General features: G+C 42.0%; 1 protein-coding gene across 3 annotated transcripts; it reads right to left on the bottom strand.

The window, feature by feature from the left end:
* Positions 1–1,886: 1,886 nt before the first annotated feature.
* LOC113011067 (uncharacterized) lies at positions 1,887–27,549 on the bottom strand. Of its 3 annotated transcripts, none has more exons than XM_080299096.1 (5): positions 23,115–27,549; positions 21,087–21,174; positions 20,193–20,350; positions 19,716–19,773; positions 1,887–3,509 (listed from the first exon to the last, which is right to left on the bottom strand). In XM_080299096.1, the coding sequence occupies exon 1, from the start codon at positions 26,202–26,204 to the stop codon at positions 23,877–23,879; it is 2,328 nt and encodes a 775-aa protein (XP_080155222.1). In that variant the 5' UTR covers positions 26,205–27,549; the 3' UTR covers positions 1,887–3,509; positions 19,716–19,773; positions 20,193–20,350; positions 21,087–21,174; positions 23,115–23,876. The 3 variants fall into 3 exon arrangements, with proteins under 3 accessions (XP_080155222.1, XP_080155223.1, XP_080155224.1); XM_080299097.1 differs by having other exon boundaries at positions 19,716–19,770; XM_080299098.1 differs by lacking the exon at positions 1,887–3,509 and having other exon boundaries at positions 18,253–19,773; positions 21,094–21,174.
* Between the last annotated feature and the right edge of the window lie 269 nt (positions 27,550–27,818).

Here is a 27,818-nt window from a genome sequence, read left to right as displayed (position 1 = left end):
TATCCGTTTCTGCATAGACTTCAGGTACCTGAATGCAATATCACAATTTGATTCATATCCAACTCCCCGCATTGATGACATGGTTGAGCGCCTTGGGAAGGCCAGATACCTGACAACAATAGACCTCTGCAAGGGTTATTGGCAGGTACCACTGACTAAGCGCTCAAAAGAGCTGACCGCTTTTTGGACCCCGTGGGGCTTGTTCCAGTTTAAAGTCATGCCCTTTGGACTGCATGGTGCCCCGGCAACATTCCAGAGACTGATGGACTAGATACTGTCTGACATGTCTGATTTTGCTGCAGCCTACCTTGATGACATAGTGATTTTCAGTTCTACCTGGGAAGAACACCTGAAACACCTGGAGAAGGTATTGGGGCGTCTTCAGTCTGCAGGGTTGACTGTTAATCCAGCTAAGTGTGCCATTGCTAAGGCTGAAACCGAGTACCTTGGGTTTGTGGAGTAATAAAACCTCAAGTCAATAAGGTCACTGCCATAGAATCCTGTCCCTTGCCAGAGACCAGAAAACAGCTGAGATCATTTTTAGGTATGGCAGGATTCTATCATCGGTTTATCCCTCATTTCTCCGCCAGGGCAGCTCTTCTGATGGATCTGACTGGTGCCCGAAGTCCCAATAAGATCACCTGGACAGAGGAGGCTAAGATGGCTTTTCAGGACCTACGACAATCTCTGAGTAAGAGCCCAGTCTTGCACAGCCCTGATTTTGAGAGAAATTTCATTCTTCAGACTGATGCCTCAGAGAGAGGATTGGGAGCTGTTCTGTTACAGGGACCGCCTGGAGAGCGTCATCCAGTGGCCTTCATCAGCCGCAAGCTGTTTCCGAGGGAAGTGCGGTACTCAACCATCGAGAAGGAGGGACTTGCCATCAAATGGGCCCTGGACTCCTTTAGGTATTATTTTCTCGGACGGGAGTTCATATTGGAAACAGACCACAAAGCTCTTCAATGGATAGAGAGAATGAAGGACACAAATGGAAGGATCACGCGATGGTACCTTGCAATCCAGCCATTCCGGTTCACCATCAACCACATCCCTGGCAAAGATAACTGCACTGCAGACTGTCTCTCTCGCTGTCCCAGGGAGAGATCTGAAGAGGGGGAGTGTGTGATGGCTGCACTTACAGCCACACAGTGGTAATACCCACCATGTTAGTGTAGAGGCTTATAAGTAACATTGCATTCACATTTCTTTCTTTAAATATAGGAATTAATTTACAGGACAATAAATAACTGGTTTTGGTTTAGTTAATTCATATATCCACATAATGCTGCATTCTAAAATAAGTGCGCACATTTTAGTTTACACTGTTATGTATGATTAATCTTTTGTTTTCTGAGTTACCTTAGTTGCAGCTGTTCCAGTCCCTTGATTAAGGAGCCAAGAGGTGGAAAAGGGGCAGAGCGAGCTTTAAAGGAAGGCTACAAATTGGTTCACGCCATAACTCAGGACCATGGGGGGGGGGAATTGGCGTTCATTATGTTTGGTTTAGTTAGGTTTTGTGTGTTTTACCCCTTTTCCAGTTTTTGTGGGCTGATCAGCCACTATTTAAGTTTCCCCTTTGTCTCGTTAAGTGAGGTCAGTTTGTTTGAGTTATCAGTTGTGTTGTCAACTTTGAGTAGAGTTTTGTTAGTTTGACCTCTTTTATGGGCCCAAGATTTTGATTCTTTTTGCATGAGCTAACCAATTATGTTTTTTGGGTTAAATAAAAAATCATTTTTTGGACTTTAACCTGTGCCTAAGTTTCCTTCACTGCTCAGTCCATCACAGGTACCCCAAAATGTGTATTTAGATACCAGGTGATCACCTGTTTGGGAGTCTACCCAGGACTGAGTGTAAACGTAGAGGAGATAGTGCTTTTGCTGTAGCAGCTCCAAAACTGTGGAACAATCTGCCTTTAGAGATAAGACAGGCCACTTCTGTTTTTTTTTCTTTGTTTTGTTTTTATTTAATTATTCTGTACTGTTTTATCTTGTTTTAAATATAAGGCTATTTTCATTTTTATGTATTATGTGCTTTTTTTTTTTTACTGTTTTCTTTTATTCTATTGTTCTTAACTCATTTATTGTACAGCACTTTGGTCCTGTGCTGGGTATTTTAAAGTCCTTTATAAATAAAGATGGTTTGGATTGGATGAAATTAAATACATCTTGTTTTCTTAGAATTCACTGTTGTGATCCATTGGAACTCTTTTCCTCCTCCCTTGTTGTTCAAACCAAGTATTGATTTGATTTAGATGCATCTTTTGTTCATTCACTGCATTTTGTTGATTGATGAAAATATTGTGATTTTCAGCTAGCAGGGCTCAAATTAGAACAGAGGTCAGTCGTATTTGTAGGTTATTGCCAATAACCTTTAACTATTTAAATACATTTTGTTAAAGTGACTTTAATGTCTCCTGTTTTAGAACAAAATAAGAGAAAACACATAACTGCTGTTGTGATACCCTTTATCTCTCGCCTGGGTTTGTTGGTTTTGTCAGGTCAAGTAATATAAAGAAGGACTGGCTTTGTTGAGCTTCCTCAGTAAAAACACTCACACAGGTAAACACTTATATTTTCTGTAGTAAATTTCCAGAGGCAGCCAGAAGGGGACGGAGGGGGGTAGCCTCCTGCACCCTGGTGACATACCCCTACTCCAAGGTCCTGCATGTGTGGGTGGTTGTGGTGGAGCGGGAAGAGGGAGGCAGCTGGAGATGGGGAGGGAAGGAAGGGAGGGGCACGTGACCCCTCCCTGGGGCCAGCTCCCCCGCTGACCCCAGTAGGCACCCCCATACTCCGCGACCCGCCAGGGAAAGGGGGCCCAGGCCCATCCAGACCGGGGCCCAGCGCAGCAGCGCCTCCCGGCCCCACAGAGCCCGGGACAGTCCACCCAACCCCACCACAGGGAAAACTGCACCCACCCCACCATCCACTCATCTTCCAGACTACATAAGACAATAAACACCCAGGCTGAGATCTTCCTCCACCTCTCCTGTATCTCCCCCTCCTGCAGAGAGAGCCCCTGAGGAGAGGAAAGCTCCTGCAAGATGTGACAATCTTCCCCACCAGTTGAAGAGCTTTATATTGTGCATCAAATAAAAGAACATTTCACAACTCTGAGTCAACAGAAACAGGTAACAGAAATGTCTCTAATGTAGACATGTACAGTGTAGTGTAAGCATTAAAAGATCATAAAGGAAACACTAACATTTATGTGAAACTAATTGTAATAAAAAAATGAGCAGGTGCTTTATAGATTTAAAAGAAAGAATCTGAAAACAACACTTTTTTGGTCTAAGTGATCAAAGTAGAAAACAGAACTGATGTTCAAGAACAAACCGTAGCTGCACTAATATTACACATCTCCATTGTTGTGGTGAACAGACATGTTGCTTTTAAAACCACATGCAGTGTGTGACCGTGACTGTTCACTGAGACCATGAACGCCACTTTGCTGGAGCCTTCTTCTTCTTCTAAATTGGAAGCAGAAGGAGCACGAGCTGCTTTGATCTACTGAAAGGAAAAAGAAGAACATCTGAGCTGAAACCAGTCAGCTGAAATCATTAAGACAGGAACAAATTCAATGCAGTGTCTCAGGTGGCTTAGCCTGTTACAACTGTTGATACAAGCTAAATACGGTTAACACACAGTGTCAGGGAGCTCCAGTGTGGGAACTAGTGGCTTTAGGTTTGTAGTCATTTAACTTTCATCCATTCATTCATTTAATTCAGGAGGAAGAAATGTCAGGTTGGTGCAGGCTGGTGTCGAGAAGGGAAATTATTTTACTGCTATTGTTAAATAATTGTCATTATTACCATTGCATTAATAATATAATCTGGAGTTTATATTGCATTCAGGGGTAGAACAGTGTGTGTCTTTCAGAAAGGCTAAAAGTCACAGGCTGACAGGAAACAGGCTTGCAGAGAGTTTGCAGAACTCTCTGCTTATGCACACAGTTATTATGTTTAGTAGAGGTTCTTGATTAAAACATTTATTTAGTAAAAGTCATATCCATAGTTTCAGTTCGATTATTACATATACGAGAGTGGTTTCTGTCTCTCTGTCTGGTGAGGGGTCAGGAGCTAGTCGCGAGGTGAAACAGGGTGCAATTGTGGTTAGCACACAGACGCGCACACACACACACACTCAGTTAGAGAATCATTTATAGGTGAAAGTTTAATCATGTTTTGCTGATGTTGCAAAGAGCAGTTTGTCGCAGAACTGCTGCGAGCATCCGGCAGTGACAGGAAGCACCTGTTGTGAAGATAGGAGACAATTGTTCTTTTAAACTGTGTCAAAAGTCGTTGTGGTTTTGATTTGATCTATGTATAAAATGTGTCTGTGACGTATGAAGGGGCGTCAGTAAACAAACCCTGATGCTATAAAATATCTGTTCATGCTTTGATTGAGTCGAGGACTACTGGCTGTCTGCGTACAGAGTGTCTTCCCACGCGTGTATTCATTAAAATCATTGTTTGACCAAAGATCCTCTGGACCATGGGTGGTGTGTACTCTCCTTCCTCAACTTTGAATCTTAACATTTGGGGGCTTCGTCCGGTGGTTGAGGAGGGAGGATTGGAGGTTTAGATGGAGAAATTTGGTGGTCTCTGAGGTGGTCTGACGGGCAGACATGAATTCCAGTGGTCGAAGTGAGTGGGCATAAGCCGGCTTATCCAAAAGGTAAGGCACTACCTGTTGAATTATTTCCAAAGTGTGCCAAATTGGATATGATAAAATTTAAGTCTACTCACTGAAATTACTGGTGGATGTCTGTTTTGATTTTGATGAAAAAATCTCATGAGTTGAAGCAGTTAGAGTTCTGCTAAGAAGAAATGAAAGTAGTTAAGAGTCTGATAAGAAAAGTTTAAATACTGGGTTGAAGTCCCAAAGAAATTGAGTTAGAGTCTCAAGTAGTTTGGTAGGGTATTTGGTCATTTTGTGGGTTAAAGTCCCGGTTGGTCATTAGGTCAGACCTTTGTGGGTCAATTTGTGGGTTAGAGTCCCCATTGTCCATCAGGGTCGATCTGCCTCAGTTATACACTTGTTTTGGGTGTTGATTGTTGTTTCAAAGTATTATAAATTATTCTAGAACGGCAGTTTGAGTCTGCTAGGAAGCGCAGTGCTCAGAGGTAACGCTTGCCAATGTCAAGGACGCTTAGACATTGTCCTCGAAGAGGGATAGTCAGTTGGTCACTGTGGAGCTTGGGGCACTCCAGAATAACTAGGAGTTAGAGTCTCCTTACCGTTTGGAACGGTATCTGCGCTTTTTTGGGCAGCAAAGGTTGGACCTTGGGTGTTGGACACTTTTAAATTGAGTTAGGGATTTTAGAAATGAGGCCAGAAACAGTTAAAGTCTTGATACTGGTTAATTGGTCGCAAAAAACTCAGGGAGTTTATCCGCTGGGCGGTTATTTTAAATTTGTCTAAAATTGTGTAGGCGCTAAAGCTGGCAGATCTGACAGTGGTTGTAAATATAAGACGTCTCTGTAATAAAAAAGATCTCTGTGGGTCGAGTCAGCAATGCACTGACTTCCTGCTGCTATTCTTAGATGAAGAGTGTGTGTGCATGCAAATGAGGCAGCTGATGCAGAGCGCATGAGAGGACTATGCTTTCGGTTTTGTGTGATTATTCAGCCCTATAACTATTGTTTGCAAATGTGGATAAATGTCTGCGATTAAAATGCTGGCTTAGTATATAATAACATTGTAAATATATGAATGGTGACAGCGTTTCAAAATAGAATATAAGAATTGTTTGTGTTTAAAACCAACGTTTAGGTAAGAAGATTTAAGGTGGATTTGAAGGCATAAACAAAAAATAAAAGGGTTACAGTCTGCAAGTGTTGTTAATTCATGAGCTGACTGGATGCAGAGTAAGTGGAGTGGTCATCCTGAGAGGATTGAATGATACTCTAACTCTGTGGTCAAGTCAGACATAGGTTTTAAGTAACCATGAGCCACTAATAAGCGTGACAGATTAATGAATATGTGTAAATTGAACTTGTTAAATAGCCTTAATAGAAGTAACTCAATGAACACGCAATAAAGTGGACTTTTTAGGGGCAGTATATCACTGATGCCATAAAAAGCAACTTAATTAGTAGTTCAATAACAAATTTTAAAGATAACCTTTGTTATTTGATAAGAGAGAGAAATTCAGGTTACATATAGTAAATAAATAAGGGAATGTTAATCTCTGCGTCATTCCACACTGAAATTTCAATTGTGGGGGATCATTTGGAGGTGAATTGTGTAGGACACGGGGAGACAGAAGAATCTCCCCATGAGTTTTCGGTGTGCATAGAAATTGAGGAGGCTGAACTGGAAGCCTGCCTGGGTCGTTGTTGTTGTTTATTTGAGGGTCTGCTGGAAATTTGTGAGAACGACCACCTTGATATGTGGGAGCCTTCTCGGGCAGCGATTTTTTTGTTAAACATGTGGCAGGCTGTGCAAACTGGAGAAAGCTTTGACATGATGAATAAAGGTGTGAGAGGTATTTCTTTGGTGATGTAAAGTAGGAGGTTTTAAAGTTTGAAAGTGTTTTTAATTTGAGAGAGGCATGAGTGATGTTATAAGAGTTTGAGTTTCTTTTTCTTTCAGTTTAAAACACATAAGTACATACACTTGGTACACCTGTTTACTCTTTGACTTTATTAAAACAAACGGTGTATTTGAGTTTGAATTTCAGTAATTGTATGTTGATATGGTAATTTAGTTTTATGTTAGGTGAAGGAGATGTCCATCTCTGCGTCTTGCAGGATCGAAAGTGAAAGTTGAAGGTTGTGATGTGAATGCTGTGAGTACTCGATTTGAATGATTCTGTGTGAGGTGTACAAAATACTAAATAATAATAACACTATGAAAGTTGATAGTAGAGTGAGTGCAAGGTGATGTGTGAACAGAGGAAGTCTGAGAGAGAAGTGTGTGCGTAGGCAAAATGCAGAGTGTGTGCGTGAAATAAGGGAGTATTGTTTTTACATCAAGGTTTAGTAGAACTAAAGTAGAACGTCACAAACAAACAGATAAAAAGTAAAATGAAGAGAGAAAATAACTGACAATTACATTAATGAATAGAAAACACACATACACAAAGTGCCATATGTGAAATTATTCTAGGAAAGGAGTCAGAAGTGAGATAGTTTAATATAAGATGCAATGAAGGAAGCAGCTTACACTCCTTTAATTTCCAGAGCCAGTGTGTTCCCTCCCCTGCCCACTTGGGCCCCGTATCAGGCGAGTATGGAAGGCTGGATAGCCCATGACGGGTAAGATCCCACCTCGAAACCCTGGGACAACCTAAGGCAGGCACAGTCACGATTACTCTCGGCTTCAGTAAGAAGACGGGACCTGACGGGTAAGGCCGCTGGGCTGAGGCAGAGGGGGTAAGTGGCAAGTGGAGCCCTACCTTCTGGCTGAGGACAAGGAATGCTGCTATTTAAGGTAGGAAATCAGAATTTGGGTTAGTAAATTTGGGAGGAGAAAATTGACTGTTTAAAGGCAAAATTATGAAGGAGTCTGACACACTGCAAAAACAACATATGCAAATTCATACACACAAACAGAAAATGCATTAACCTTATAAAGACAAGACAAGCTCATGGAGTTTAATGCATAGACACTGATTAAACCTGGCTAAGAACGCAAACATATGCAATGAAGAACAGCTTGCTATTTTGTATGAACGATACAATGGTGTGAATGTTTAATAAAATACATTTGAGTTTGTAATTGAGGAATAGAATAAGCCATATGACAAAGGGAGTTATGAAAACAAAAAAGGGATTAAAGTAGTTTTAAAAAAGAGTGACTTAGGAGTGCTCTCGTACTGAGTGATCAACACTAGTGATCACTGTTGGAAGAAATAAAATGATTTAATGAGTTGGTGATGTTTAAACATATGTTTCTGTTGTTACAGCAACTCATTGAGAGATGACTCAGTATGCAAATTAGTTGGAGTGAGTGGTGACGTAGGAGCTTCCTGTATGTGTGTGACTGGGGAAGTGACTTTCAGGAGAGGAAGCATAGCAGACAAGAGAAGTGCAGATTTGGGTAGGAAATTTATAGTTTAGTGATATGTTGTTGTAAGGGTGTTATGTTTTATGCTGAATTGAAGTATGTTACAGAGCATAAGGGGGTGATTTTTGTGTGCAAATTGTGTGGTTTTAATGAGACTTTCGGTGTATTGAGGAGGTGAAATTATGTGGTGGCAAGACTTGTGTGTTTAAGGTTGTTGTGGTGATGGGTTGATTCTGTCAGTTAGGTTGTTGTCGTTATTTTTGTTTTAATAGAGGGAGTTTTAGGAAACATGGACATGTCTAAAATTGGGCCCATTATTTTGTAACAGTGCACTTAAAGAAAACCTGTCAGGTGATTTTGTTTTGTTTTTATGAGCTAACAATCAGCTCTATTTTTCATTTCTGTTTTAAGCAGGCCTGCAACAGTGAATAACGGCGCTGAAAATTCTCGGGAGGAGCAAATATAAGGGGGCTTTCCAGATTACAATTGGCTGAGGAGAGCTACCTGTGGGGACTATTCGGGTCGTAAGTCCCTGTAAAAAGGATTTTATGCGAGTCAATCCAGTCCAAAAGCATAAAGAAATATTTTCCTATGGAAAATAAAAAATGACTGAGCTCATTTTGCTGAGGGTGGAGTATCTGATCGTGCGGGAAGCTCGACTATCAGCAAATACAGGGTGTGACTGAATGTGAGTGAGGATGAATTAATGTGGACAAACAATTTGTTTTTACCAGAGAAAATTTCTGTTTTGTTTTGTTGACTGGGGTTAGATTATGGGATTATAGTATATTGTTGGGAGAATGCCAAATGCTAAAGGGGAAATATTTTTTTGATGTAACTCAATTACCATTAATTGTAGAAACACATGACTGATAACTGTTCTGTTTTAAGTTTATTTTATGACATACATTGGATCATGAGTGGGGAAAACTGAGCATTTTAAGTTTTGTATAGTATCTTGACACATGAAATGTATCAAGATAAAGGGGGGTTTAGGGTTTAATAATTTAATTGTTTAATAATTTAGGATCATTTTAGGACCTTTTGGGTTTTTGATCAGTTGGATATGGCAAAACTGAAACTGTTATTTTTAAGTTAAGGTTAAAGGATTAAAAGTGAACTTGTCACGGTTTGCGAGGCAAGCCGTGTGGAGTTGTAGAAAAGGACCCAAAAGGCGGCAGCTCTGGTGCAGGTGAATATTTATTTACAACGGTGGGCACAAAACAGCACTGGTGGAAAAACAACCTAAACTGGGTAAGCTAATAACACAAACCAGAAACGAGGATGCAGGGAGGTCCGGGGAAATACACACAGAGAACACAGGGAGATTACACACAGGTGGGGAACACAGGTGACACTGATAAACATAACGAGACAGGGCAGGAGTGAACACAACATTACGCATACTGACGAGAGACTGTCAAAGTAAAACAGGAAGTACACAGAGGTTCAGACAGGAGGAGAGAAAGTACGGGGAGAACACAGACATAACAGGCTGGGGGAAACATGGAATAAATACAAAGAGAGACGAGAGCTCATAAATACACAGAGGGGCACAAGGGGGTAAGAGTCACAAAGGGAAAAAACACTTAGGGAACACCACAACAGGACACCTCAGAAAACCTGGCCTAAATAAGGAGCGAAAATACAAGGAACAAAGAAGACTGGGCCAACATGGCCCAGGACCATGACAGAACTGAATCCTGTTTAGAAGATACAATGCCGGTTTTTCAAAGCTGTGAATAAATCTTAGAGGGAAAATTAGTGAGGGTTGAAGGGTGTTAAGATTCAATATTGAGGAAGGGTACAAGAGGTGATCGAAGAATAACCACACCGATCCGGCCGGGTGAAGTCAAACGATGATTTTAATGAATACACGCGTGGGAAGACACTCTGTACGCAGACAGCCAGTAGTCTTCAACTTAATCAAAGCATGAACAGATATTTTATAGCATCAGGGTTTGTTTACTGACGCCCCTTCATACGTCACAGACACATTTTATACATAGATCAGATCAACATCATCATGACTTTTCACCCAGAAAATCATCTCCTATTTTCATGGCTTGGTACTTTCCGTTCTTATCTTAAAATGAATTGTTCCTCTTTCTTGTCGAGACAACAAGAAACGGTTCCTCTTTTACCGAGACAATTTTGTAGTTACAGCCAAACATAACTAACCTCTTCCTCTAAATAAATCTAATTTAAAGTGTGTGTGTGTGTGTGTGTTGACCTCACATGCTCTTTCTCAATTCACCTGTTGCACTTCTGACCTTTTACCAGACCAGAAGCTCACTGAGACTATGTGTATGTCTTCTACTAAATAAATGTTTTAATCAAGAACCTCTACTAAAACCTTAATATAAAATGATAAAGCTATCTGTTACATTGTTAAAGCCTCGTCTTAGCCTGCGGCTCAAAATAACTTCCTGCTTCTTTCTGCATACAACTTCCTGTCAGCCTGCAACTCAGTCTTTCTGAAAGAGACACTGTCTAAACCTTGGAATGCAATATCCATGCTGCAAATTATATTATTAATGCAATAACAATTATTTAACAATAGCAGTAAAATAATTTCCCTCCTCGACACTCCCCCTTTTGACCTCTGAAAACCAGAGGTCACAATACATTGTGTCCTCACGCAGACCCTTCTCTGGTGGTCTCGAACCTCGAGATCTCCAGGATCCTCGCCCCTCCTGTGGTCGCCGAGATCAGTCTTCTGCAAAGGAAACAAAACACCTTTTCTTGCATCTCCCTAACTTATCCTATCTGGGACTCTTTAATTAAAAGCCTGATCCTAATTATCTTCTTAACTTATTGACTTGTATTTATGTATACTCTTCAACGTTACTCATCACTTTAAAATCCTTTTAAGCGCTGGTTTCACGTCCGGTTGCTCGCTCTATTTTCCCTTATCTGATCATCAACATCCTGTGCACAAGGTGTCGCTGCTGCAAGTTAATCTACTCCAAAAGAAAACAACCACTTTAATCAATTAAGTTCAAGCATATAAGCAATTACTCCTGTATACATTTCATCATAGCTAAATGCTGCCTTGAAACAACTCCTATGTGTTAACACTAACTTCATTTTAAAACCTCACATTTCCTATGTTATCACCTGTTTTTGGTATAGCCTTTTTATTTCATTTTGCTCCCTTTAATGTAACAATACCTCCTAATTCTAGTTTATCAGACTTAACCAAAATATATGCTTTCCTTCCTCTTTGGTCCTTCTTTAAGTTCAGTTAAAAGCTAAATGAATTTAAGGCCTTTTGCCTGGAATCAATACTGTCATGTGTGTTTCTTAACTCTGTGTCTGTAAGCGTGTGCAATCCTTCATGAACTCATATTATCCTCACAGTAGATTGGCTAATCATAGCGCTAGCCAAAGGCTCGTGACCCTCCAGAGACAAATTTGAGCCACAACTCCTTTAAAAGCACAAAATGCAATATGTATAAAAATCATTTCTATTTATAAGCTCCCCCTTTTATCCTAAAAATACCTCCTATATAATATCTGTATGTGTAAGCCTACATTATAACCACTACTTCTAGAAATCAAAAAGAAATCAAAGCTGTTCTACCCCTTCAACCCTCACTAATTTTCCCTCTAAGAATTATTCACAGCTTTGAAAAACCGGCATTGTATCTTCTAAACAGGATTCATGGTCCTGGGCCATGTTGGCCCAGTATTCTTGGTTCCTTGTATTTTCGCTCCTTATTTAGGCCAAGTTTTCTGAGGTGTCCTGTTGTGGTGTTCCCTAAGTGTTTTTCCTTTGTGACTCTTACCCCCTTGTGCCCCTCTGTGTATTTATGAGCTCTCGTCTCTCTTTGTGTTTATTCCATGTTTCCCCCAGCCTGTTATGTCTGTGTTCTCCCCGTACTTTTTCTCCTCCTGTCTGAACCTCTGTGTACTTCCTGTTTTACTTTGACAGTCTCTCGTCAGTATGCGTAATGTTGTGTTCACTCCTGCCCTGTCTCGTTATGTTTATCAGTGTCACCTGTGTTCCCCACCTGTGCGTAATCTCCCTGTGTTCTCTGTGTGTATTTCCCCGGACCTCCCTGCATCCTCGTTTCTGGTTTGTGTTATTAGCTTACCCAGTTTTCCGGTTTCTTGTTTTTCCACCAGTGCTGTTTTGTGCCCACCGTTGTAAATAAATATTCACCTGCACCAGAGCTGCCGCCTTTTGGGTCCTTTTCTACAACTCCACACGGCTTGCCTCGCAAACCGTGACAAGTTCACTTTTAATCCTTTAACCTTAACTTAAAAATAACAGTTTCAGTTTTACCATATCCAAATGATCAAAAACCCAAAAGTTCCTAAAATGATCCTAAATTATTAAACAATTAAATTATTAAACCCTAAACCCCCCTTTATCTTGATACATTTCATGTGTCAAGATACTATACAAAACTTAAAAATGCTCAGTTTCCCCACTCATGATCCAATCTATGTCATAAAAATAAACTTAAAACAGAACAGTTATCAGTCATGTGCTTCTTCAAACAATGATAACTGAGTTACATCAAAAAATATTTCCCCTTTAGCATTTGGCATTCTCCCAACAATATACTATAATCCCATAATCTAACCCCAGTCAACAAAACAAAAATTTTTCTGGTAAAAGCAAATTGTTTATCCACATTTATTCATCCTCACCTTCATCCAGTCACACATTCACTCACATGCAGTCACACCATGTATTTGCTGATAGTGGAGCCTCCCGCATGATCAGATACTCCACCCTCAGCAAAATGAGCTCCGTCATTTTTTATTTTCCATAGGGAAATATTTCTTTATGCTTTTGGACTGGATTGACTCGCATAAAATCCTTTTTACAGGGACTTACGACCTTGATCAGTCCCCAGGTAGCTTTCTCCTCAGCCAATTGTAATCTGGAAAGCCGCCTTATATTTGCTCCTCCCGAGAACTTTCAGCGCCGTTATTCACTGTTGCAGGCCTGCTTAAAACAGAAATGAAAAAAAATAGAGCTGATTGTTAGCTCATAAAAACAAAACAAAATCACCTGACAGGTTTTCTTTAAGTGCACTGTTACAAAATAATGGGCCCAATTTTAGACATGTCCATGTTTCCTAAAACTCCCTCTATTAAAAACAAAAATAACAACAACAACCTACCTGACAGAATCAACCCATCACCACAACAACCTTAAACACACAAATCTTGCCACCACATAATTTCACCTCCTCAATACACCAAAAGTCTCATTAAAACCACTCAATTTGCACACAAAAATCACCCCCTTATGCTCTATATCATACTTCAATTCAGCATAAAACCCCCTTACGACATCATATAATCACTAAACTATAAATTTCCTACCCCAATCTGCACTTCTCGTCTCTGCTATGCTTCCTCTTCCTGAAAGTCACAGTCACACACACACTCAGGAAGTTCTTTCGTCACCACACACTCCAGCTAATTTGCATACTGAATCATCTCTCAAGAAGCTGTAACAACAGAAACATATGTTTAAACATTCCCAACTCATTAAATCATTTTATTTCTTCCAACAGTGATCACTAGTGTTGATCACTCAGTACGAGAGCACTCCTAAGTCACTCTTTTTTTTAAAACTACTTTAATCCCTTTTTCGTTTTCATAACTCCCTTTGTCATATGGCTTATTCTATTCCTCAATTACAAACTCAAATGTATTTTATTAAACATTCACACCATTGTATCATTCATACAAAATAGCAAGCTGTTCTTCATTGCCTATGTTTGTGTTCTTAGCCAGGTTTAATCAGTGTCTATGCATTAAACTCCATGAGCTTGTCTTGTCTTTATAAGTTTAATGCATTTCCTGTTTGTGTGTGTGAATTTGCACATGGTGCTTTTACAGTGTGTCAGACTCCTTCATAATTTTGCCTTTAAACAGTCAATTTTCTCCTCCCCAACTTTACTAACCCAAATTCTGATTTCCTACCTTAAATAGCAGCATTCCTTGTCCTCAGCCAGAAGGTAGGGCTCCACTTGCCACTTTCCACCTCCACCCTAGCCCAGCGGTCTTACCCGTCAGGTCCGAGAGTATTCGTGACTGTGCCTGCCTTAGGTTGTCCCAGGGTTTCGAGGTGGGATCTTACCCGTCATGGGCTATCCAGCCTTCCATACTCGCCTGATACGGGGCCCAAGTGGGCAGGGGAGGGAACACACTGGCTCTGGGAATTAAAGGAATGTAAGCTGCTTCCTTCATTGCATCTTATGTTAAACTATCTCTATAATAAGCTATCTCAATTCTGACTCCTTCCTAGAATAATTTCACATATGGCACTTTGTGTATGTGTGTTTTCTATTCATTAATGTAATTGTCAGTTATTTTCTCTCTTCATTTTACTTTATTTATCTGTTTGTTTGTAACGTTCTACTTTAGTTCTACTAAACCTTGATGTAAAAAACAATACTCCCTTATTTCACGCACACACTCTGCATTTTGCCTACGCACACACTTCTCTCTCAGACTTCCTCTGTTCACACATCACCTTGCACTCACTCTACTATCAACTTTCATAGTGTTATTATTATTTAGTATTTTGTACACCTCACACAGAATCATTCAAATCGAGTACTCACAGCATTCACATCACAACCTTCAACTTTCACTTTCGATCCTGCAAGACGCAGAGATGGACATCTCCTTCACCTAACATAAAACTAAATTACCATATCAACATACAATTACTGAAATTCAAACTCAAATACACCATCTGTTTTAATAAAGTCAAAGAGTAAACAGGTGTACCAAGTGTATGTACTTATGTGTTTTAAACTGAAAGAAAAAGAAACTCAAACTCTCATAACATCACTCATGCATCTCTTAAATTAAAAACACTTTCAAACTTTAAAACCTCCTACTTTACATCACCAAAGAAATACCTCTCACACCTTCATTCATCATTCAAAACCTTCTAGTCACCGCATTCACACTTAAACTGTGACTAGAGTTGAAGAATATAACTCAAAACACAATTTCCTAAGAGTATTTTAGACATGCTTGTCATAATCAAAAAAGCAAGTAAAAAACAAACAAACAAAAAATTGAAACCTCCATTAATTCTCACCGCACACACAAGAAATTGAAAAAATAAAACCCACCAGCAGCTAATGCTGGAGAACAGTTACTACTGAAAGTCATGTGTTAGTCTTAAGTATATACAGTGCACTCAATATATTTATATATCTACATCCAAACTCAATCAATTACTATACATCCACTACGGCAACTCAAAACTTTATTTATAGTCCTCTAATAAACATAAATGGCATTTTAAACACACACTCTACAATGTTTGCAGCAGTATTTGTAAAACCAACTGTGGCTTAAACAGTTCACTGCTTACTCATTTGCATTTTCACTCACACACACACCTCCAAAAATAGCAGCAGGCAGTCAGTGCATTACTGACTCGACACACAGAGATCTCTTATTACAAAGACGTCTTATATTTACAACTACTGTCAGATCTGTCAGCTTTAGCGCCTAACCAATTTAGACAAATTTAAAATAACCGCCCACCAATTAACCAGTATCAAGACTTTAACTGTTTCTGGCCTCATTTCTAAAATCCCTAACTCAATTTAAAAGCGTCAACCAACCCAAACTTTGCCTGAAGCTCTATTTTTGGCATTTCACAGCCAAGGCTTACCTCGAAGTGTTAAGTTAAAGTTACACGCCCGAAGACCAACTTCTCCTGTCCAAAAAAGCGCAGATACCGTTGCAAACGGTAAGGAGACTCTAACTCCTAGCTTAATTCCGGGATGCCCTGTACCCCACAGCTAAACCACACTGAACTAACCCTCTTCGCCGAGAGGTCAATGTCGCGCGTCCACGACAAGGAGGGAGCGTAACCTCCGGGCTCTGCGCTTCCTAGCAGACTCGAACTGCCGTTCTAGAATAATTTAGAATATTTTGAAACAACAATCAACACCCGAAACAAGTGTATAACTGAGGCAGGTGCAACCTAGTGGCCAATTTGACCGCTCAGGTCCACTCTTATGACCAAATTTGGACTCTAACCAACACAATAACCAATTCCCTACCAACTACTTGAGACTCTAACTCAATTTCTTTGGGACTTCAACCCATTATTTAAACTTTTCTTATCAGACTCTTAACTACTTTCATTTCTTCTTAGCAGAACTCTAACTGCTTCAACTCATGAGATTTTCATCAAAATCAAAACAGACATCCACCAGTAACTTCAGTGAGTAGACTTAAATTTTATCATGTCCAATTTGGCACACTTTGGAAATAATTCAACAGGTAGTGCCTTACCTTTTGGATAAGCCGGCTTATGCCCACTCACTTAGACCACTGGAATTCACGTCTGCCCGTCAGACCACCCAAGACCCCGGATTTCTCCGTCCAAACCTCCAACTCTCCTTCCCCAATAACCGGACGAAGCCCCCAAATGTTAAGATTCAATATTGAGGAAGGGTACAAGAGGTGATCGAAGAATAACCACACCGATCCGGCCGGGTGAAGTCAAACGATGATTTTAATGAATACACGCGTGGGAAGACACTCTGTACGCAGACAGCCAGTAGTCTTCAACTTAATCAAAGCATGAACAGATATTTTATAGCATCAGGGTTTGTTTACTGACGCCCCTTCATACGTCACAGACACATTTTATACATAGATCAGATCAACATCATCATGACTTTTCACCCAGAAAATCATCTCCTATTTTCATGGCTTGGTACTTTCCGTTCTTATCTTAAAATGAATTGTTCCTCTTTCTTGTCGAGACAACAAGAAACGGTTCCTCTTTTACCGAGACAATTTTGTAGTTACAGCCAAACATAACTAACCTCTTCCTCTAAATAAATCTAATTTAAAGTGTGTGTGTGTGTGTGTGTTGACCTCACATGCTCTTTCTCAATTCACCTGTTGCACTTCTGACCTTTTACCAGACCAGAAGCTCACTGAGACTATGTGTATGTCTTCTACTAAATAAATGTTTTAATCAAGAACCTCTACTAAAACCTTAATATAAAATGATAAAGCTATCTGTTACATTGTTAAAGCCTCGTCTTAGCCTGCGGCTCAAAATAACTTCCTGCTTCTTTCTGCATACAACTTCCTGTCAGCCTGCAACTCAGTCTTTCTGAAAGAGACACTGTCTAAACCTTGGAATGCAATATCCATGCTGCAAATTATATTATTAATGCAATAACAATTATTTAACAATAGCAGTAAAATAATTTCCCTCCTCGACAAGGGGTAGAACAGCTTTGATTTTTTTGATCTTTAGAAGAAGTGGTTATAATGTAGGCGTACACATACAGATATTACATAAGGTTTATCTTTAGGATAAAGGGGGAGCTTCTACGTAGAAATGATTTTTATACATATTGCATTTTGTGCTTTTAAAGGAGTTGTGGCTCAAATTTGTCTCTGGAGGGTCACGAGCCTTTGGCTAGCGCTATGATTAGCCAATCTACTGTGAGGATAATATGAGTTCATGAAGGATTGCACACGCTTACAGACACAGAGTTAAGAAACACACATGACAGTATTGATTCCAGGCAAAAGGCCTTAAATTCATTTAGCTTTTAACTGAACTTAAAAGAAGGACCAAAGAGGAAGGAAAGCATATATTTTGGTTAAGTCTGATAAATTAGAATTAGAAGGTATTGTTACATTAAAAGGAGCAAAATGAAATAAAAAGGCTATACCAAAACAGGTGATAACATAGGAAATGTGAGGTTAAAATGAAGTTAGTGTTAACACACAGGAGTTGTTTCAAGGCAGCATTTAGCTATGATGAAATGTATACAGGAGTAATTGCTTATATGCTTAAACTTAATTGATTAAAGTGGTTGTTTTCTTTTAGAGTAGAGGAACTTGCAGCAGCGACAATTTGTGCACAGGATGTTGATGATCAGATAAGGGAAAATAGAGCGAGCAACCGGACGTGAAAGCAGGGCTTAAAGAGTTTTAAAGTGATGAGGAACGTTGAAGAATGTACATAAATACAAGTCAATAAGTTAAGAAGATAATTAGGATCAGGCTTTTGATTAAAGAGTCCCAGATAGGATAAGTTAGGGAGGTGCAGGAAAAGGTGTTTTGTTTCCTTTGCAGAAGATCTCGGCGACCACAGGAGGGGCGAGGATCCTGGAGATCTCGAGGTCCGAGACCACCAGAGAGGACACAATGTATTGTGACCTCTGGTGTTCCAGAGGTCAAGAGAGGGAGTGTCGAGAAGGGAAATTATTTTACTGCTATTGTTAAATAATTGTCATTATTACCATTGCATTAATAATATAATCTGGAGTTTATATTGCATTCAGGGGTAGAACAGTGTGTGTCTTTCAGAAAGGCTAAAAGTCACAGGCTGACAGGAAACAGGCTTGCAGAGAGTTTGCAGAACTCTCTGCTTATGCACACAGTTATTATGTTTAGTAGAGGTTCTTGATTAAAACATTTATTTAGTAAAAGTCATATCCATAGTTTCAGTTCGATTATTACATATACGAGAGTGGTTTCTGTCTCTCTGTCTGGTGAGGGGTCAGGAGCTAGTCGCGAGGTGAAACAGGGTGCAATTGTGGTTAGCACACAGACGCGCACACACACACACACTCAGTTAGAGAATCATTTATAGGTGAAAGTTTAATCATGTTTTGCTGATGTTGCAAAGAGCAGTTTGTCGCAGAACTGCTGCGAGCATCCGGCAGTGACAGGAAGCACCTGTTGTGAAGATAGGAGACAATTGTTCTTTTAAACTGTGTCAAAAGTCGTTGTGGTTTTGATTTGATCTATGTATAAAATGTGTCTGTGACGTATGAAGGGGCGTCAGTAAACAAACCCTGATGCTATAAAATATCTGTTCATGCTTTGATTGAGTCGAGGACTACTGGCTGTCTGCGTACAGAGTGTCTTCCCACGCGTGTATTCATTAAAATCATTGTTTGACCAAAGATCCTCTGGACCATGGGTGGTGTGTACTCTCCTTCCTCAACTTTGAATCTTAACATTGGTTACATGCATTTAGTCCCATGCTGTCTTTAACTAAATGACTTGGTTCACTTTATGGCTGGGCTGTATGTGGGGTTATATCATGTTATTTGGGCAGGAGTTCCTGTCCTCTGTTAGACTTAGAAAGTTTCTCCATAAGTAGAGTTTCTAACTCTTATAGCACATCTGTGGCTGACAGCTTTTTGGTGGCTCTTTTTACCCCACACTGGTTGTGAGTGTGTAAATAGCCCCACTAGTTCTTTTGGGTTGCAGTTAACTTGGGAGGAAAAGGTAGGTCTGCCATGACTAGATGAATAACAATTATCTGGGATACATACATTTCATAATGCATGCATATATCTCTATAAACCTGCCTGAGGGCTGCCATTTTTTACATTCAGTTATTTCTTTGTTGAATCTAAATAATGAATGTGTTACAGTTAAACTGACACTGGTCAGTGTAAATGGCTCATTGGGACACAGAAACCTTTAAATTAAACCCTATCACCTGATTTCGAGTGTCAAACAATATCAAAGCTGTAAAAGCTGTTTACAGTCAGAATTTATAAAACTATGATTGTAAATAAATTCAAACAAGTGAGCTTTTCTCTTTGTGCTGAACATCAACACTGTGATTTCTTAGACTGTAAGCTTTACTTTAGCACAACCAGTTGTAGAAGCTGCCACTCCAAATGTCTTTTGATAACAAGAAAAAAATACCTTTTCAGTACACGGCCTGAAGTTCTTCTCTGACATCTTCTGCAATCGGCTTTATCTGCTGGTTTGAAGACAATAAACCACAAAAAAGATGATTGAGTCACTTTGTCTGCGTCATGCAGCTCAAATGTGTCGTGTAACGATGTTGAATAGCCGTCGTTATCCCTCTGCTGCGTCAGTAGGGTTGTACTGTACAGCATCTCATTGATATGTGAGGAATGCTAATGTAAACAGACTTACATCATTAAAACATAAAGGGCAGGAGATATTTAGATATTTTTATATTTATATTACATTTTATAGCTGACGGATATTACTAAATAGATAGAATTTACTAAATAGCTGGGTGAACATGAAAAATATGTCTATAATAACAAATGACCATGAGAGCCAGTAGAATTAATTCAACTGGACACTCGAAAGACGTCCTTAAATGCTCTTTAAGTGGCAGAACAAACGAACAAACAGTTAATCGCTTACTTGAGATGAAATCTGCTCAGCTACTTTGAAAACAGCTTCTAACTGGTTCCTCCTTTAACAGGATGACTGCTCAGGGGTAAGGCCATCATGCAGTCCAGCAACCTTTATGGTTCTGCTTTCATTCACCAGGAACTATTAGGGAAACCTTCCAGCGCCTCCTGTGAAAGACACAGGGATAAACACACAAACATTTATTAACATGTTCCACAGTCTTCCAATTTGATTTTCTCATCCTGTGGACAACAACGTACATGGATGCAGGTTTATTGTTAACTTTTGTAAGGTTTATTTAGTGAACATATCCAGCTGCAGCTCCACTGTGATCCTGAACTGGATAAGCACTTAAGAAAATGTGTCAATGAATGGACAAACATCAACTTACTATATTTATCCAAACAGATCCAAACCACAGATTTATCCAAACAATAATGCTTCACTGAGTCAGAGACTTTAATGTCTCTTCTATGTAAGAATGCAGGTATATCAGCACGAGACAAACTTGACAACAAAGGTTTTTCAGACTGCATGTAGCTGTCCTCTATGTCAGCTCACACATTTACATTTATGTCACACTTATTTCTGCATTTTATAATTATTACTTACATTTTGATTAGATACCTTGAGTTTGTAAATGATCAGATTACATAATTGGAATACAATGTATCCAATTCAGGGTTGCGGGAGGATGAAGCCTATCCCAGCTGATACAGGACAAAGACAGGCTGCCAGTTTATTGCAGGGCTAACACGATATGTGTAACAGAAAATCCACTTAAATGTTTAATATTTCTTATAATAATCATAATTATGACTATTATTTAAAGGTTTCTTTATAAATACATTTTGATTTTTTATAACCTCTAAAATATAAACCTGAGCTGTTTCAGATTCTGACCTCTGACCTCACTGCAGCTCCCTCTTGGAAGTACGTCTGCTTCTTGTCCCCAGTGTTGACCGCCTGCCCTTGATATCACGTACTGTACCTGAGGAACAAAAAAGGACAAACACTTGCCTTCATTTAAGAAGTACATTCATACAGAGGTAATCTATTGAAACACACTAGTCCACCCTTTGGGAGAAATCAGTTCCTGGCACAGTATGTTATACTGTATGTTATACTGTGCCAGGGAACCTACATACACATTGGGGGTCTCAGTGGGGCTACCAAAAACCATCACCTCTGTCTTTTTATCATTGAATTTTAAAAAGTTAACAGACATCCAAGCCTTAATGTCATCGAGACACTGAAGTAATGGCTGTGTAAGGTATCTGCCTTTTTTCTTTAGAGGGACATAGATCTGACAGTCATCAGCATAAAAGTGGAAAGCAATGCCGTGCTTTCTCAGTACAGAACCAAGAGGAAGCAGATATAAAGAGAAGAGGAGGGGGCCTAGAACTGAGCCCTGTGGGACACCACACAAGAGGGGAGCGGAGGACGACGCATAGTCACCAAGGCTGACACAAAAAGTTCGCCCCGTCAAGTAGGACCTGAACCACTCCAGTGCTGTGCCCCTAATGCCCACCCAGTGCTCCAAACGAGAGAATAAAATGGCATGATCCACGGTATCAAACGCAGCTGTCAAATCTAAAAGCACAAGAACAACACAGTCCCCAGCATCAGTCGCTAAAAATATGTCATTAAAAACTTTTAAAAGGGCTGATTCAGTGCTATGAAAGGGTTTAAAACCAGATTGGAAAACCTCTAAAACATTTTGCTTTTCCAGGAAGGTCATTATTTTGTTGTAAACTACCTTTTCAAGAATTTTGGAAAGAAAAGGTAGTTTGGAGATAGGCCTGTAATTTGCAAGAACCATAGGATCAAGAGCAGGTTTTTTAATCAGGGGTTTGACTACTGCATGTTTAAAATCTTTAGGGACAACACCTGACATCAGACTATGGTTTACCAGCTCAAGCACCAAAGGACCAACTGTAGGTAACACCTCTTTTAAAAGTCGAGGAGGGACAGCATCATTTGGAGACCCTGCAGGCTTAAGATGACCAACAGTCTCCTTTAAAAAGGATAGAGTCACAGGCTCAAACCTGTCAAAGACAGCAGAGCAGGAAACAGAGACTGAGAGGTCGTGAGCATGAGGAGAGATTTGAGCCCTTGTGGAGGAGACCTTCTCGATAAAAAAGTGTAAAAAATTTTCACAGGCTTCTGATGAGGGCTCAATACAGTCAGTATATGGTGCATTAAGAACAGAGTTAATAGTATTAAATAAAACACGTGGGTTGTGGCAGTTTGACAAAATAATGTCAGATAAGTGTTTTCTTTTGGCATCTTTTACAGTTCTTTGATATCGACACCAACAGTCCTTCAGCATCTGGAATGACACTTGTAGTTTGTCCTTTTTTCACTTGCGCTCAGCTCGACGGCAGTCGCGTCTGACAGCTCGGGTCAAGTCGTTCAGCCAGGGCTCAGATTTAGTTTTAGGCAGTCTGGATTTTAATGGAGCCACAGTGTCCAAAGCAGTCCGACAGGTAGAATAAAACCATGAGCTCAGTTCCTCAGTCTGGCTGCATAAAAAATCCGGGATCTTACAGATCTGGTCAAAGACTGTTGAAAAGTGTTCAGCAGTGGAGGAGTTAAAAACACGACAGCGCTGAGCAGCAGCGCGAGTTTTAACTGAGGCACAGGCAAGAGGAACTTCAAACAACACAGGACTGTGGTCAGAAAACACAGCATCACAAATCTCTATGTTAAAAATAGAAAAACCATGAGATAAAATATAAGGTAACGTTTACACCGTAACTTTAAGCTAGCACCATAAAGACGGTAAAACACGTAATAATATCTACAAATGCATCTTAAAGCTGTTATATTAGCACTCGGTGTATTACTAACATAACCACATTAACATTACTGACACTCGCTGACTTTTAATAGTCATTCTATAAATGCTGTCCGTTTAAACGGTCTTACCTGTAAACACTGCATATCCACCGGATTGCAGCCAGAGTGGATTCTGGAGTCTTCCACGCTCCTGTTAGTGATCCTCCATCTGGATGGATGAGAACAACCTTCTGAACAATCTAGCAGGAGATGGCCCATATCTATGGGACTGATTTGTGCTAATAACTGTCACGGCTGGGGCGGCAGTCGTGTGGAGGGTGAGAAAGGAGGATCCAATAGCAGACAATGGCGGAGGTGCAAGTGGGTTTATTTACAGTGCACAAAACCAAGGTGTGAGCAGAACCAAACATAAACCTAAACTGGGAAAACTAATGCAAAAGGGAGGACATGAAACGAGGAGCAGAGAGACACTAAGAAACATGGAATAATGCAGACTACATGGAATTAAACAGACGACGCGACAGAGAGCACAGGAAAACACAGGGCTTAAATACACGGGGAGTAATCAGGGAATGGGCCACAGGAGGGAGACACAGCTGGGAGCAATCAGGCTAACGAGACAGGGGAGAGGTAAAACTGAACACACTGACATGAGACAAGAACTTTCAGAATAAAACAGGAAACTAACAGACACAGAGAACCAGACAGGACACTGAACTTGACAGGCAGACTCATGAGCAGACACAATAACACCATGGACAGACAGAGGGAACACAGAGAAGTGGGAGCAGGAAGGCAAAGAACAGAAACCTAACAAATGGCAAAATCACAACAGAATACACACTCAAAATGAACAAAAGCATAAGGAAACAAAACACTGAGTCCTCAGACTCAGGACCATGACAGCACCCCCCCCCCAAAGGGCTGGCTCCAGACAGCCCAACAGAAACACAAAAACTGCCCAAACCGCCCCCCCAAAACCAAAAAACAGAAAACGACCTGACCAGGGCGGGCGGTGGGGATCCAGGAGGGAGGGACATAGTCCAAAAAGGCCCAGACAGACAGGTCAGGGGGCAGACCCGGAGGCCGACAGCGCCGGAGGCCAAAACAGTTCAGTTCCGGGGGCCGACCGTGTGAAAGGCAGTGGCAGTGGGACAGGTCCGGAGGCCGACCGTGCGGACGGCAACAGCGCCGTGAAAACAGTTCTGGGGGCTGACCGTGCGGACGGCAACAGCGGCGTGAAAGCAGTCCTGGGGGCCGACCGTGCTCACGACAGCGGTGGCGACAATCCAAGTCCACAGGCCGGCCACGGTGGCGACGATGCCCAACATGCGGCCTGGCAGATGACCGACGATGTTGAGGCGGCAGCTGGGGACCAGAAGGCTGCGTGGCCCCTGCAGCATCAGGTGACGCGGAGGCTGGGCCAGGCGAGGCTGAAGACGCAGAGGCTGGACCAGGCGAAGCAGACGAGGCTGAAGACGCGGAGGCTGGACCAGGCGAAGCAGACGAGGCTGAAGACGCGGAGGCTGGACCAGGCGAAGCAGACGAGGCTGAAGACGCGGAGGCTGGACCAGACGAGGCGGAAGCTGAGGCTGGACCAGGCGAAGCTGATGAGGAGGCGGAAGCTGAGGCTGGACCAGGCGATGAGGATGCTGAAGCGGATGCTGGACCAGGCAATGAGGATGCTGAAGCAGACGCTGGACCAGGCGATGAGGATGCTGAAGCAGAGGCTGGACCAGACGAAGCTGATAAGGATGCGGAGGCTGGACCAGGCGACGTTGAAGCGGATGCGGAGGCCAGACCAGGCGGAGGCGACGCTGAAGCCGGACCAGGCGACGGCGTGGGTGAAGCTGAAGCCAGACCAGGCGACGGCGTGGGTGAAGCTGAAGCCGGACCAGGCGACGGCGTGGGTGGAGCTGAAGCCGGACCAGGCGAAGCTAAGGCAGAGGCTGATGAGGAGGCTGCTGCGAGCGAGGATGATGAGACTGCAGCTGGCGAGGATGATGAGTCTTGGGGCTGGACGGGCTCCTCGGGCCCTCCAGCTGACGAGGCAGCAAGCTGGCTAGGTTCTCCTGAACCTCCAGCTGACGAGTCTTGAGGCTGGACGGGCTCCTCGGGCCCTCCAGCTGACGAGGCAGGAAGCTGGACGGGCTCCTCGGGCCCCCCAGGGAAGACAGTCTCAGAACCAGTGGGCACCGGAGCCCCTGGCACACACAGGACAGAACCAGCAGGTGCGGAGACCTCTGGCAGAGACAGAACAGAACCAGCAGGCACACGGGCCTCTGGCAGGGACGGAACAGACTGCAGCTGCACGGAGCACCGACCCTGCTCAGGCAGCGACAGCCGGGTGCAGTTCTCAGCTGGGTTCTTAGCCTCCAGGGGTCCAGAGTCAGCTGAGGGCTGTAACTTAACCTCTGGTGAGGCCCTGGAGCAAGTAGCAGTCTCTAAACTAGCCAGCTGTTGAGGAACGATTGCATTTTTAACGTGTTTGTCTCTCTGCAAATAATACGTACTAGAAAAAGACTCAAAAATGGGAGGCACAGGCGCAGCCTCCCATTCACAGGGAGTCGGTGAAGACAGAGACGGCATAGATGACTGGGCTAGCGGGGATACCGGAGACCGAGTTGAATGCTGCTGTGCAGCTAAACGAGGTAAAGACAGCTGAGCAGGAGAATGAACGGGCAACAAACAGTTCTCCTTGTCATCTGCTGCACCAAACAAAGCCCCTGAATAAACTGTCCCACAGTCCAAAACAGAAAAAGAGTCCTTCTCACTCACCACAGTCGGCAGTTCTGAAGTCCTAATATCCGGCTGCGGGGTGACGCACCGACGGCGCGATCGTCGCTTCCTCTCTGCTGACGGATCCAACGGGCCGGGCAAAATCACATCCGGCGGGCCGGGCAAAATCACCTCCGGCGGGCCGGGCAAAATCACCGCCAGGAGAAGCTCACATGACTGCTCTGGGGTGGCCGTAGTCCGCTGCTGCTGGACAAAGTCTGTGGTTTCCCGAGCTTGCACTACCCCCAGGGCTTTATGCAGGGTGCAAAGGAAGGCGGAAACTCCCTTAAGCTGGCAGAGGTAGGGATTTCCCTCCAGGATTGCCTCGATGGCATTTAACCCCACCACTTTTGCCCTTGTGTTGGTGGTGTGAGTTACCCAGTCCATCAGGCGTTGGATGCGTGTGAGGTCGCTCTCTACGGACAAAGCTGCTGGATCCATCTCGTGGTCGCGTCGTACTGTCACGGCTGGGGCGGCAGTCGTGTGGAGGGTGAGAAAGGAGGATCCAATAGCAGACAATGGCAGAGGTGCAAGTGGGTTTATTTACAGTGCACAAAACCAAGGTGTGAGCAGAACCGAACATAAACCTAAACTGGGAAAACTAATGCAAAAGGGAGGACATGAAACGAGGAGCAGAGAGACACTAAGAAACATGGAATAATGCAGACTACATGGAATTAAACAGACGACGCGACAGAGAGCACAGGAAAAAACAGGGCTTAAATACACAGGGAGTAATCAGGGAATGGGCCACAGGAGGGAGACACAGCTGGGAGCAATCAGGCTAACGAGACAGGGGAGAGGTAAAACTGAACACACTGACATGAGACAAGAACTTTCAGAATAAAACAGGAAACTAACAGACACAGAGAACCAGACAGGACACTGAACTTGACAGGCAGACTCATGAGCAGACACAATAACACCATGGACAGACAGAGGGAACACAGAGAAGTGGGAGCAGGAAGGCAAAGAACAGAAACCTAACAAATGGCAAAATCACAACAGAATACACACTCGAAATGAACAAAAGCATAAGGAAACAAAACACTGAGTCCTCAGACTCAGGACCATGACAATAACGCCCATTGTATGGACTGATAACAGCCGAAGCGGGTGAATAAAGTCACCCAGTAGCTAGCTGTGCCATTACCCAGCATACATCACTCCCTCCGTAAATGCAATAAACCATACAAAAGTATCGTTCTACCTGTTTTTTTCAGGTAGTTGTTTACATTATATAATTTATTGTGTACTTTGACAAAAGTGCAGCTGGGATAACCACATTTACTCAGGGCCTTTTTGATGTGCCGTTCTTCTGCCTCCCTGGCCCCTGTGTCAGTGGGGATGGTGTTCGCTGTGTGTTGTAGCGTCGTAATGACACCCAGTTTGTGCTCCAGTGGATGATGAGAGTCAAACCTTAAATATTGATCCGTATAGGTAGGTTTATGTTACTGTTACGGATTCAAATATTGGGGATGGATACAAGAGGAAAAACCAAAATAACAACACTGGTCCGGCCGGGTTGAGTCAAACAATGATTTTAATGATCACACGCGTGGGAGATGGACACCGTACGCAGACAGCCTCAGATCTCAAAATGGTGGAGCATTGATCAAACTCTTATAGCCTCTAGTGGCCCCCACCTGATCATAAAAGCCTAAACATTCACATGCTTTTCTCTCACACAGCGCCTAAGCTACACAGCAAAATCTCCAGTGTTAAATTAACACTCTGAGTGTTAAATACAACACTGTTGAGTGTTAAATTAACACTTTTTACAGTGTTATATGTTTAAAAGTAACCTAGTCAGTTTTGAAGATTAACAATGGCTAACACTGAGCAGTGCTGATTTTCTAACACTGGAAAATAACTCAAAATGTTAGAAATATTCCAGTGTTAGAAAATCAGCACTGCTCAGTGTTTTGTTTGGTTTTTTGTTTTTTTCTTTCTTCCCCCCCTTCTCACCGTCTCTTCTCCCCTTTGGTTTTCTTTCTCTCCCTCTCTTTCTTTCATTCTTTCTCCCTGTCCTATCCCCCAGTCATGTCTGTCCCG

Source organism: Astatotilapia calliptera, chromosome 3, assembly GCF_964374335.1.
Source record: "Astatotilapia calliptera chromosome 3, fAstCal68.1, whole genome shotgun sequence".
Lineage (NCBI taxonomy): Eukaryota > Metazoa > Chordata > Actinopteri > Cichliformes > Cichlidae > Astatotilapia > Astatotilapia calliptera.
The sequence above is the reverse complement of the archived record's forward strand: the minus strand, read 5'-3'. Positions and strand labels throughout refer to the sequence as shown.